The sequence below is a fragment of the Salvelinus fontinalis genome, chromosome 33 (assembly GCF_029448725.1).
Source record: "Salvelinus fontinalis isolate EN_2023a chromosome 33, ASM2944872v1, whole genome shotgun sequence".
Taxonomy (NCBI): Eukaryota; Metazoa; Chordata; class Actinopteri; order Salmoniformes; family Salmonidae; genus Salvelinus; species Salvelinus fontinalis.
Window position 1 is genome coordinate 35,320,343 of NC_074697.1, and position 14,455 is coordinate 35,334,797.

At 44.3% G+C, this 14,455-nt stretch overlaps 1 protein-coding gene across 1 annotated transcript in view; it reads left to right on the forward strand.

Annotated features, from left to right (window-relative positions):
- The window catches only part of LOC129832129 (stAR-related lipid transfer protein 13-like), a 133,592-nt gene that overhangs the window by 27,072 nt on the left and 92,065 nt on the right, over window positions 1–14,455 (forward strand). Inside the window, exon 6 of the mRNA XM_055895916.1 lies at window positions 7,008–7,038. Within this exon, the coding sequence (XP_055751891.1) occupies window positions 7,008–7,038 (31 nt within the window). The remainder of the gene's footprint in view (window positions 1–7,007; window positions 7,039–14,455) is intronic.

Consider the following 14,455-nt stretch of genomic DNA (forward strand, 5'->3'; position numbering starts at 1 on the left):
CCTATTCTATCCTCCTGATTCCTACTTACAAACAAAAATTAAAGCAGGAAGCACCAGTGACTCAGTCAATAAAAAAGTGGTCAGATGAAGCAGATGCTAAGCTACAGGACTGTTCTGCTATCACAGACTGGAACATGTTCCGGGATTCTTCCGATGGCATTGAGGAATACACCACATCAGTCACTGGCTTTATCAATAAGTGCATCGATGACGTCGTCCCCACAGTGACCATACGTACATACCCCAACCAGAAGCCATGGATTACAGGCAACATCTGCACTGAGCTAAAGGCTAGACCTGCTGCTTTCAAGGAGTGGGATTCTAACCTGGAAGTTAATAATAAATCCCGCTATGCCCTCCGACGAACCATCAAACAGGCAAAGTGTCAAAACAGGACTAAGATCAAATCGTACTACATCGGCTCCGATGCTCGTTGGATGTGGCAGGGCTTGCAAACCATTACAGACTACAAAGGGAAGCACAGCCGAGAGCTGACCAGTGACACAAGCCTAACAGACTAGCTAAACTACTTCTATGCTCGCTTCGAGGAAAATAACACTGAAAAATGCATGAGAGCACCAGCTGTTCTGGACGGCTGTGTGATCACGCTCTCCGCAGCCGATGTGAGTAAGACCTTTAAACAGGTCAACATTCACAAGGCCACAGGGCCAGACGGATTACCAGGACATGTACTGCGAGCATGCGCTGACCAACTGGCAAGTGTTTTCACTGACATTTTCAACATGTTTTAAGCAAACCACCATAGTCCCTGTGCCCAAGAACACTAAGGTAACCTGCCTAAATGACTACCAACCCGTAGCCGTCACATCTGTAGCCATGAGGTGGTTTGAAAGGCTGGTCATGGCTCACATCAACACTATTATCCAAGCAACCCTAGACCCACTCCAATTTGCATACCGCCCTAACAGATCCACAGATGATGCAATCTCTATTGCACTCCACACTGCCCTTTCCCACCTGGACAAAAGGAACACCTACATTTGAAGTCGGAAGTTTACATACACCTTAGCCAAATACATTTAAACTCAGTTTTTCACAATTCCTGACATTTAATCCTAGTAAAAATCCCCTAAATAAGGTCAGTTAGGATCACCACTTTATTTTAAGAATGTGAAATGTTAGAAAAGTAGTAGAGAGAAGGATTTATTACAGCTTCTATTTCTTTCATCACATTCCCAGTGGGTCAGAAGTTTACATACACTCAATTAGTATTTGGTAGCACTGCCCTTAAATTGTTTAACTTGGGTCTGTAACGTTCGTCGTCTGAAGATGAGGAATCATCGGACCAAAGCGCAGCGTGGAAAGTGTTCATGTTAATTTATTAAAACAGAACACTAAACAAAATAACAAAGAGAACGAAACGAAAGAGTCCTGTCTGGTACAGACACAAAGACAGAAAAAAACTACCCACAAAACACAGGTGGGAAAAGGATACCTAAGTATGGTTCTCAATCAGAGACAACGATAGACAGCTGCCTCTGATTGAGAACCACACCCGGCCAAACACATAAAAATAGAAAACATAGAACAAAAACATAGAATTCCCACCCCAACTCACGCCCTGACCAACCAAAATAGAGACATAAAAAGGATCTCTAAGGTCAGGGCGTGACAGGGTTACATGTTTTGGGTAGCCTTCCACAAGCTTCCCACAATAAGTTGGGTGAATTTTGGCCCATTCCTCCTGACAGAGCTGGTGTAACTAAGTCAGGTTTGTAGGCATCCTTGCTTGCACACGCCTTTTCAAGTCTGCCCACAAATTTACGATAGGATTGAGGTCAGGGCTTTGTGATGGCCACTCCAATATCTTTGTTGTCCTTAAGCCATTTTGCAACTTTGGAAGTGTGCTTGGGGTCATTGTCCATTTGGAAGACCCATTTGCGACCAAACTCTAACTTCCTGACTGACGTCTTGAGATGTTGCTATAATATATCCACTTAATTTTCGACCCTCATGATGCCATCTATTATGTGAAGTTCACCAGTCCCTCCTGCAGCAAAGCACCCCCACAACATGATTCTGCCATCACCGTGCTTCGTGTTTGGGATGGTGTTTTGGATGGTGTTTTTCGGCTCCCCCTTTTTCCTCCAAACATAACGATGGTCATTATGTCGATTTCAGGTTATGTCGATATAGGACTCGTTTTACTGTGGATATAGATACTCTTGTAGCTGTTTCCTCCAGCATCTTCACAAGGTCTTTTGCTGTTGTTCTGGGATTGATTTGCACTTTTCGCACCAAAGTACGTTCATCTCTAGGAGACAGAACATGTCTCATTCCTGAGCAGTATGACAGCTGCGTGGTCCCATTATGTTAATACTTGTGTACTATTGTTTGTACAGATGAACGTGGTACCTTCAGGCGTTTGGAAATTGCTCCCAAGGATGAACCAGACTTGTGGAGGTCCACAATTTTTTCTCTGAGGTCTTGGCTGATTTATTTATTTTTTCCCATGATGTCAAGCAAAAAGGCAATCAGTTTGAAAGTAGGCCTTGAAATACATACACAGGTACACCTCCAATTGACTCAAATGATGTCAATTAGCCTATGAGAAGCTTCTAAAGCCATGACATAATTTCCTGGAATTTTCCAAGCTGTTTGAAGGCACAGTCAACTTAGTGTATGTAAACGTCTGACCCACTGGAAATGTGATACAATGAATTATAAGTGAAATAATCTGTCTGTAGACAATTGTTGGAAAAATTACTTGTGTCATAAACAGAGTAGATGTCCTACCCAACTTGCCAAAACTATAGTTTGTTAACAAGAAATTTGTTGAGTGGTTGAAAAACGAGTTTTAATGACTCCAACCTACAGTGGGGCAAAAAAGTATTTAGTCAGCCACCAATTGTGCAAGTTCTCCCACTTAAAAAGATGAGAGAGGCCTGTAATTTTCATCATAGGTACACTTCAACTATGACAGACAAAATGAGAAAAAAAAATCCAGAAAATCACATTGTAGGATTTTTAATTAATTTATTTGCAAATTATGGTGGAAAATAAGTATTCGGTCAACAAAAGTTTATCTCAATACTTTGTTATATACCCTTTGTTGGCAATGACAGAGGTCAAACGTTTTCTGTAAGTCTTCACAAGGTTTTCACACACTGTTGCTGGTATTTTGGCCCCTTCCTCCATGCAGATCTCCTCTAGAGCAGTGATGTTTTGGGGCTGTTGCTGGGCAACACGGACTTTCAACTCCCTCCAAAGATTTTCTATGTGGTTGAGATCTGGAGACTGGCTAGGCCACTCCAGGACCTTGATATGCTTCTTACGAAGCCACTCCTTCCTTGCCCGGGCCGTGTGTTTAGGATCATTGTCATGCTGAAAGACCCATCCACGTTTCATCTTCAATGCCCTTGCTGATGGAAGGAGGTTTTCACTCAAAATCTCACGATACATGGCCCCATTCATTCTTTCCTTTACACGGATCAGTCGTCCTGGTCCCTTTGCAGAAAAACAGCCCCAAAGCATGATGTTTACACCCCCATGCTTCACAGTAGGTATGGTGTTCTTTGGATGCAACTCAGCATTTTTTGTCCTCCAAACACGACGAGTTGAGTTTTTACCAAAAAGTTATATTTTGGTAAAAACTCACCATATGACATTCTCCCAATCTTCTTCTGGATCATCCAAATGCTCTCTAGCAAACTTCAGACGGGCCTGGACATGTACTGGCTTAAGCAGGGGGACACGTCTGGCACTGCAGGATTTGAGTCCCTGGCGGCGTAGTGTGTTACTGATGGTAGGCTTTGTTACTTTGGTCCCAGCTCTCTGCAGGTCATTCACTAGGTCCCCCCATGTGGTTCTGAGATTTTTGCTCACCGTTCTTGTGATCATTTTAACCCCACGGGGTGAGATCTTGCGTGGAGCCCCAGATCGAGGGAGATTATCAGTGGTCTTGTATGTCTTCCATTTCCTAATAATTGCTCACACAGTTGATTTCTTCAAACCAAGCTGCTTACCTATTGCAGATTCAGTCTTCCCAGCCTGGTGCAGGTCTACAATTTTGTTTCTGGTGTCCTTTGACAGCTCTTTGGTCTTGGCCATAGTGGAGTTTGGAGTGTGACTGTTTGAGGTTGTGGACAGGTGTCTTTTATACTGATAACAAGTTCAAACAGGTGCCATTAATACAGGTAACGAGTGGAGGACAGAGGAGCCTCTTAAAGAAGAAGTTACAGGTCTGTGAGAGCCAGAAATCTTGCTTGTTTGTAGGTGACCAAATACTTATTTTCCACCATAATTTGCAAATAAATTCATTAAAAATCCTACAATGTGATTTTCTGGATTTTTTTTCTCATTTTGTCTGTCATAGTTGAAGTGTACCTATGATGAAAATTACAGGCCTCTCTCATCTTTTTAAGTGGGAGAACTTGCACAATTGGTGGCTGACTAAATACTTTTTTGCCCCACTGTAAATGTATGTAAACTTCCGACTTCAACTGTATTTGAGAATGCTATTCATTAACTACAGCTCAGCATTCAACACCATACCGCCTTCAAAGCTTATCAATAAGCTAAGGACCCTGGGACTAAACACCTCCCTCTGCAACTGGATCATGGACTTCCTGACTGGCCATCCCCAAGTGGTAAGGGTAGGAAACAACACATCTGCCACGCTGATCCTCAACACAGGGGCCCCTCAGTGGTGCATGCTCAGTCCCCCTCTGTACTCCCTGTTCACCCAGGACTGCATGGCCAGGCAGGACTCCAACACCATCATCAAGTTTGCCAACGACACAACAGTGGTAGGGATGATCACCAACAACGATGAGACAGCCTATAGGGAGGAGGTCAGAGACCTGGCCGTGTGGTGCCAGGACAACCTCCTCTCCTTCAACGTGATCAAGACAAAGGAGATGATTGTGGACTACAGGAAAAGGAGGACCGAGCACGCCCCCATTCTCATCGACGGGGCTGTAGTGGAGCAGGTTGAGAGCTTCAGGTTCCTTGGTGTCCATGTCACCAACATACTATCATGGTCCAAACACACCAAGACAGTTCGAGAAGAGGGCACGACAAAGCCTATTCCCCCTCAGGAGACTGAAAAGATTTGTCAAGGGTCCTCAGATCCTCTAAAAGTTATACAGCTGCATCATCGAGAGCATCCTGACTGGTTGCATCACTGCCTGGTATCTGACCGGCTCGGCATCTGACCGCAAGGCACTAGAGAGGGTAGTGCGTACGGCCCAGTACATCACTGGGGCCAAGCTTCCTGCCATCCAGGACCTCTATATCAGGCAGTGTCAGAGGAAGGCCCTAAACAAGGGACTTCAAAGACTCCAGCCACCCTAGTCATAGACTGTTCTCTCTGCTACCGCATGGCAACCGTTACCAGTGTGCCAAGTCTAGGTCCAAGAGGCTTCTAAACAACTTCTACCCCCAAGCATAAGACTCCTGAACATCTAATCAAATGGCTACCCAGACTATTTGCATTGTTCCCCCCCTCTTTTACGCCGCTGCTCCTCTCTGTTATTATCTATGCATAGTCACTTTAATAACTCTACCGACATGTACATATTACCTCAATTACCTCGACTAACCGGTGACTCTGTACTGGTACCCCCTGTATATAGTCTCGCTATTGTTATTTTACTGCTGCTCTTTAACTACTTGTTACTTTTATTTCTTATTCGTATTCTTATTTTTTAAACTGCATTGTTGGTTAGGGGCTTGTAAGTAAGCATTTCACTGTAAGGTGTTGTATTCAGCGCATGTGACTAATACAATTGGATTTGGTTTTAATGATGCAGAGGTTGTAGATAAAGTTCACCACAAGTCATTAGTGACACTCTCCTGATGGAAACACAATAACACGAGAGCTGACGTAAACATAAAACACTGGCAACTCACTGGTGTGGTGGTAAGTCTCAATGGAAAAGCACCATATTGTAGTGTGTCACGATTGTCTTGACTTTGTAGAGAGGACCAAAATGCAGCGTGTGAGAAATACATTCTTCTTTTATTTGAGAAGAGCAACGAACAAAACAAAACAACAAACTGACGACCGTGAAGCTATATAAACAGAAATGGTGCTGACACTGACCACTACACACTGACATAGACAATTACCCACAAAACACATGATGCCCATGGCTGCCTTAAATATGACTCCCAATTAGAGACAATAAACCACAGCTGTCTCTAATTGAGAACCAATCTAGGCAGCCATCGACATACAAACACCTAGAACAGACACTACCCCATTAAACCTACAAACACCCTAGACAATACAAAAACACACCAACTTCCCCATGTCACACCCTGACCTAACTAAAATAATAATGAAAACAAAGATAACTAAGGCCAGGGTGTGACATAGTGCACCCTGTTCAACAGTATTTCCCCTTTATAGAGAATAGGATGCCATTTGGGATTAAAGCCATGTGGTTCGTCTAAGTTGGTCTAATATCACAGTGGCTGTTATAAATACTTAAGCGATGTACAAACATGAGCCAGCTGTCCATATTGAACCAGCCATCAGGTCTCTATGGTAACACAGTAAAGCAGTCAGCAGCCATATAGAGCAGTCATTAACCCTTAACTTTTATGGCTTTGTCATTACTAGGATACAATTCAGTTCAATACTCCTCTCCTCCCTGAATATATCCTCTGTGGCATTACTAGGATACAATTCAGTTCAATACTCCTCTCCTCCCTGAATATATCCTCTGTGGCATTACTAGGATACAATTCAGTTCAATACTCCTCTCCTCGCTGAATATATCCTCTGTGTCATTACTAGGATACAATTCAGTTCAATACTCCTCTCCTCGCTGAATATATCCTCTGTGTCATTACTAGGATGCCACAGACACCTGAGTTGTACAACACTGTAGTATTTATAACATTTTGAAAAGCTGTGTATTCTTCAACCAATCTGTTTTGTTGTTGTTTAAGACAGCCATGCAGTTAGAGTGGTATTGAGGGCTGCAGTAAACTCTGTTGTTCTCTGACTAACCATGGTCTGTTTCTCTTCTTTGCAGATATGCAGTAAGATGACCAATGCAGGTGCAGGTAAGGTTTTTTTCATGTGTACATGTTTCACCAGGCTGTGTTGGATCTGGCATGTGCCCTAAATGGAACCCCATTCCCTACATATTGCCCTGTTCAAAAGTAGCGCACTATATGGGGAATACGGTGCCATTTGGGACATAGCCACTGTCATTAGATTGTCTTCAGATGGTCCTCGCTGCAGGACAGTTTTAATTCTCAGCACTGTTGGTGTGACACTCTTCTCTGTTAGCCCAGAGTCTGCTCTGTTAGTCCAGAGTATGCTCTGTTAGTCCAGGGTATGCTCTGTTAGTCCAGGGTCTGCTCTGTTAGTCCAGGGTCTTCTCTGTTAGTCCAGGGTCTTCTCTGTTAGTCCAGGGTCTGCTCTGTTAGTCCAGGGTATGCTCTGTTAGTCCAGGGTCTTCTCTGTTAGTCCAGGGTCTTCTCTGTTAGGCCAGGGTATGCTATGTTAGTCCAGGGTCTGCTCTTTTAGTCCAGGGTCTTCTCTGTTAGTCCAGGGTCTTCTCTGTTAGTCCAGGGTCTGCTCTGTTAGTCCAGGGTCTTCTCTGTTAGCCCAGGGTATGCTCTGTTAGTCCAAGGTCTTCTCTGTTAGTCCAGGGTCTGCTCTGTTATCCAGGGTCTTTGTTAGTCCAGGGTCTGCTCTTTTAGTCCAGGGTCTTCTCTGTTAGTCCAGGGTCTGCTCTGTTAGTCCAGGGTCTTCTCTGTTAGTTCAGGGTCTGCTCTGTTAGCCCAGGGTCTTCTCTGTTAGTCCAGGGTCTTCTCTGTTAGTCCAGGGTCTGCTCTGTTAGTCCAGGGTCTTCTCTGTTAGTCCAGGGTCTTCTCTGTTAGTCCGGGGTCTTCTCTGTTAGTCCAGGGTCAGTCCGTGCCTGGACTTTATCTCAGTGGGCTAACACACAAGACCTGCATGGTTTCAAACCCAGTCGGTCACATAAGGCTTGCTTGCTAGTGCTGTGGTCTTGTTCTGTAGGATGGTACGGCTGTTGCTGTGAGACAATGGGGTTGTGAGTGACAGATGGGGACAGGTGTGCCAGCCAGGGTCCAGGTTTCACTCACCAGCAGTGTCTAGAGAATGTCCAGAGAATGTCACTCCCGACACACAGCCTGTCAGGCTCTTCTTTTAAAGGCCTATTTATACTGACTGCCTGGCTTGGTGGGACACAGATCAAATTAGGAGGCATGCCAGATCATTGTTACTAGTACTACATAGTTACTGCTGAGGGAACTATTTGTCGTGTCGTGACCCTGGGGGCAGCTGGGGGATTATGGGGCGATGCCATTTTAGTCTCAGGTTCAACTCTCACATGAACTCTATGATCAGGGGGGATAATGGGGAGTAGTAGGCGGTATGTCAGTAATGTACAGGAGACCCTGTTCACATTCCATCACTCTCACCTATAGGTAGGAATGTCTGCTGTGTGGTCTGGCTGTGATTTATGACTTGCTCTGTGACTGATCACCACTCATACCAGGGTAATCTAGAGTGACGTATCACTGCTAATGGTTGTAAATCTATTGGCTTTGTGTGGTATTTACCTTGTTGATGACTTCAGTAACTATTTGTCAACTCAACCAAGACATTTCCTTCCCTATGGTCCTGTTGATGTCATATTTTGTACAGTGTGTTTCTACCATCTCTGCTTTAATAAAGTACAATATATTTAGCCACAAGACTCTCAACACGCCGTCTCCCTTTTACAAGCATACGCTGGCTGAATTAGGACAGACAAAAGTCTGTGTCAAAGTCAATCTGATGTGGCCAGAATCACCTACAATAAGAGAAGCGTAGTTAACGGAACATCTGTCTTCAATAGAAACACAGCTTATGTCTCAAATGGCACCCTACTCCCTATATAGTGCACTACTTTTGACCCTAGCACATATGTGACATTGGTGAAAAGTAGTGCACAATACAGGGAATGGGGTGCGATTTGAGACGCCGACACAGTCAGGATAATAACTGTGAGTAGGATGATGATGATGACGCAAACAGATGAAGCTAACTCTGAGCGCTGATATTCTCTGTCTATGTTTGACAGCTGTACCGTAGAGACTGTATAGACTGCATGATGTCATGTTACTGGACCAGATGGTCTTCAGAATCTATGGTTATGTCCCAAATGGCACCCTTTTCCCTTAATAGTCCACTACTGTTGACCAGAGCCATATGGGCCCTGGTCAAAAATAGTGCACTGTCTAGGGTAGAGGTTAGGGTGGTCAGCTCTCTGGGTAGAGGTGAGGAGAACCAGAAGTCAGACAGAGGCTTAAATTCTCGTCTCTCTGAACCATGGCCTGTTTGACCTGAATGTATTATATGGCCTTTAAAATCTATACTGATGTATATCTGTTGCTATGTTCTCATGTTGAGCAGAAACTCCAAGCATATATGGGAAAACGCCATACCTTTCTGTCCAACAAGAATGTTTTTAAACCCCAGACCTTTCTGCCCACTATAATGTTTTTAAACCCCAGACCTTTCTGCCCCACTAAAATGTTTTTAAAATCCAGAATATTTTTTGTTTGCTTGTTTTCCCTCAATTCACAGAAGGACAGGTTCAGGGACAGTTTGGTTTGGTTTAACAAAAATCTACAGCTTATTTTTTAGAACCTTTTGCCAACACTTCACGAGAGAGGGATGTAGAGAGAAGATAAATGGAGAGAGAAGACGGATATGAAGCGATGGAGATGGAGAGATGGAGACAGGGAGATGGAGACAGGGAGATGGAAAGAGGGAGCTGGAGAGAGGGAGCTGGAGAGAGGGAGAGAGGGAGATGGAGAGAGACAGCTAGAGAGAGGGAACTAGAGCGAGGGAGACAGGGAGATGGAGAGAGGGAGATGGAGAGAGGAAGCTAGAGAGAGGGAACTAGAGCGAGGGAGACAGGGAGATGGAGAGAGGGCGATGGAGATGGAGAGAGAGAGAGAGCTAGAGAGAGGGAACTAGAGAGAAGGAGAGAGGGAGAGGGAGAGAGGGAGATGGAGAGATAGAGCTAGAGAGAGGGAACTAGAGAGAAGGAGAGAGGGAGAGGGAAAGATGGAGAGAGAGAGCTAGAGAGGGAACTAGAGAGAAGGAGAGAGGGAGAGGGAGATGGAGAGAGAGCTAGAGAGAGGGAACTAGAGAGGGAGAGAGGGAGATGGAGAGAGGGATATGGAGAGAGGGATATGGAGAGAGGGAGAGAGCTAGAGAGAGGGAACTAGAGAGATGAGAGAGTGAGATGAAGAGAGAGCGAGCTAGAGAGAGGGAACTAGAGAGATGGAGAGAAGGAGATGGAGAGAAGGAGATGGAGAGAAGGAGATGGAGAGAAGGAGATGGAGAGAGGGAGATGGAGATGTGACACAGTGCAAGAAAATAGCAGCCGCTGTGTCTTTCAGACGTGGCCTGTAACCTGCAGCTTTAATAACCGTCCGGGTGTTTTGTTATGGTAAACATCACCTTGGCTGACCTGCTCTCTCACAGTGATGGGACACTGCAGTGCCCTAGAACTGTCTATCACTGTCCTTTTCCACACACACACATACGCACACACTCTTTCATACACACACACACACACACACACACAATAACACACACACACACACACACACACACACACACACACACACACACACACACACACACACACACACACACACACACACACACACACACACACACACAGATCTCCTCTCTGAATACATCCTCTAATCTGTGTTGACTGGTGCAATCTAAAGCCAGTTATTCTGTGGTTCTGTGAAAACAAAGGAAGAGCTGTGTGGAAAGGGTTCATTCTCTTAATAAGACACTCCGTGTCTGAAGGCTCCATTGTGTTATTAAGATACTGCGTTCCTCACACCTCTCTGTGAATGACTCCAGGGCAAAGCATTCAACAACCTGGCTGACTTCCCTCACCAGGATAAAGCATCTTTGTAAAACGGTCTTTCTTCTTTAGTTTACTTCCTCTTCACTCTTCAATTTCACCTTGTTATAATAAGGACTTGAGGCATGCTGCTGGTCCTATTGACTCTATTGTCAGGCTGCTGCTTTGATCAACTCTGCAGAGTACTGACTGACTGGTTAACCATGGAGGAGTCCTCCTCCTCATGATTACACCCCAACATGTCATCCTCACGTCAGATCAGGCTATACCCTAGTATATTCATTTACAGCGAATAGTTGCGAGTAGAAATACTATTTTGGAGGTTTCCTAATCTAATGGATGCTAACTGTTTTGTTTATTTGTGATTTACTATAGAGTTCAGCACCATTAATATGAACTTGGCTGAAGCTGAGTGTAGTCAGTTGATGCTGCCACAGGGACCATTCCTAGAACAGTAGGGAACACTAGAACAGGAACATTAGAAAACTTGGGAACACTATTAGAGATAATGTGGAATAATACCTGTCGTGTCTTTGGCATCATTAAACTGAAGACTTATTTATCAAATAACTCTCTGTAATTATTATTACGCGATTAAACTGATTAATCATGTAACTGTAATTAACTAGGAAGTCGGGGCACCAAGGAAAATATTCAGATTATAAAGTTATAATTTTCCTAATATAACTTTCAGATATTTGAATATCTGATCACTTAGTCTTTGTAAGGGCTGTCTCTCTCCTCATCCTCGGACGAGGAGAGGAGAGAAGGATCATCAGACCAAAATGCAGCATTCGGGAAATAAGCCATCTCTTTATTTACAACGACGATGGCAACACGAAAAACAAAACACTTTCAAATTTACAAAACAAGAAAACGACGTTGACGAAACCTGAACATAAACTTACATAACTAAACGTAAACTCACGGACAGGAAACAGACGACATCAAAATAAACGAACAGCCAAACAGTCCCATATGGTACATACATTCGACGACACAGGAGACAATCACCCACAAACAAACAGTGAGAACACCCTACCTAAATATGACTCTTAATTAGAGGAGAACGCAAAACACCTGCCTCTAATTAAGAGCCATACCAGGCAACCAAAACCAACATAGAAACAGATAACATAGACTGCCCACCCAAAACACATGCCCTGACCTAAACACATACAAAAACAACATAAAACAGGTCAGGACCGTTACAGTCTTCGAATTAATGAATCATTTACCTCATGTTAGTCTCATACCAAACGTCGTAAATTGTTGGTTATCTGCACGAACCCAGTCTTCACTATGAGTCGTCCATATATCAATTGTCTTAAATCCTTTATTTACTAACTAGGTCATTCACAGAAATGCATAAACAAACAGTAGATAGTTACAACGAAATGATAACGGAGTTTCCCTAGTGGGATAAACCGGCATCGCGGCTTGGTGGACAAAAAGGGAAGTGCGGGTCAACTGAGACAAAGTTGATAATTATAACAATTGAAATGGTAATCCTTTGCACATGAACGCTCACTCATTCGGGAATAATTGCAATCAATATATATATTTTCGCTCAGTGTGTCGTCGGGATCTCTGTTGAAAAGTTTGTTTCTGTTGGAGAGTTTGTCCGCCCGTCTCTGTCGTGGTTAGAATGGGTAGTTCAGAGTGACATTCATTCATGTCGTTATAGAATAGATGTTACGGTGGTTGTCGGTCTTTGCGTTCAATGATACCGAATTCCTAGCTGCAGACTAGTTATTAATATCAAAGACTTGTTCTTATTCTGTCGGTATCGATAGTCTAAGAGTTTAACCACGTGGTGTGGTTAAAAGATTCAGCCATCTACTCAAACCTTAAGCTCGGTCTCCTCTCAAACCTTGGCCCTCTCGTTATCGAGGTTAGCTGATCTGGTGATAGGAAACCCGGGTGGGGGTTTTATTCGGAAGAGCAGAAAAGGGCCTGCCCCAGGATGCACGACCATAACTGTGCTCATGGGCGGTCCTCTGATTTAGTTAAACTCCAAAGGGAATTGGAGTTTCCTTCATTAAACAGTCCAAAATCACATTACATAATTTCACAAACAGTATCATCCGCACTCATTCATCTTATACATCAATTAGATGTAAGCCTCATAACTGAGGATATTATATAAACAGCGTTATAGTAATGTGGCCTTATTGTCTCCCATGAGTTTCACAAAATTGTACCAAACGGACCAGTTCGTAGCTGGATTCTTCACCGATCTTTTATACCTTCTCCGGAACATAAATGTTGTTCGGACCTCAAGTTCTGTGAGGAGGAAGAAATTCCTTTGTTCTCTCCATGAAAACGCCCTCTCTCTCTATACTGTGGCCATGAGGAGATAATCTCCTCCAGGAATTTATGACCTGAGGTCGCAGCAGCCTGAGTGTAGGAGACAGAGAGAGGGGGATGGTGCTCGCTGTACCCAAAGAGGGCAACGTCATGACATACTTCTGTGAAGTTCTGCATTCTGCCAAGCTGTTTCTTCCCCCCAGACTCCCATAACATGGCTGTGGTCAGTGTGATCATTCATCTTGGTGTAAAACAAGGTGTGTACTGGCCCAGTCAGTATATACAGTATTCTAAATCACTACTCTGGGTCCTGGGTCCAGATGACTCACCAGTGCCTGTTATATAACTCCAGGCCAGGCTGGTGATAAATATCCAGAAAATGTGTATTTTATTTTTGTTTGACTCATCTCTGTCCCACCAGAGGCACATCAGCTCCCAGCTGCCTTCTCAAACCGAGGCCTCTTTCCTCTTCCTTCTCTCTCACTCTCTCTTTCTCACTATCTCTCTCTCGCTCTCTCACTCACTCTTTCTCTCTCCCCAGCCTCTCTCTCCCCCCTCCCCCTCTCCATCTCTCTGCAACCTCTCTCTTCCTCTTCCACCCTCAACTCATTTCTCCTCTCTCCTTTCTCACCCTCTTTTCCCTCTGCCAGTGACCCTAGACAGGTGCAGTTTCTCTGCTCCTCTACCAGAACACTTCCAGGCTGTCACATGCACAAGCACACACACACACACACACACACACACACACACACACACACACACACACACACACACACACACACACACACACACACACACACACACACACACACACACACACACACACACACAGGATTGATGAGGGGTATCACCTGTAGAACCGTAGACAGAACACATGCAGAATGTAGGTACAACTTAGTGTGAGGGCGAGTATGTTGAACTCAGACAGTCCCTATCATACTGATGTGTTTATGATCACATCTATGTATGGCCTCAGTCAAGGTCATGAGGGGGACAGAGGGGGACAGAGGGGGGGGGGGGGGCACTCACCAGGCCCGGTTGGAGAAGATGACCAGCGACAGAGCTGGAACAGAGATGTCAGGACAGATCTATAGATTCTATACAGAAATTCATGACGTATTCCCCACATAGTGCACTACTTTTGACCTGAGACATATGGGCCCTGGTTAAAAGTAGTGCACTACATAGGATAATAAGGGTTAATTTGGGACATAACCACAGTGTTATGGAGAAGTGGCTGAAGGATCACCGTCTGGATG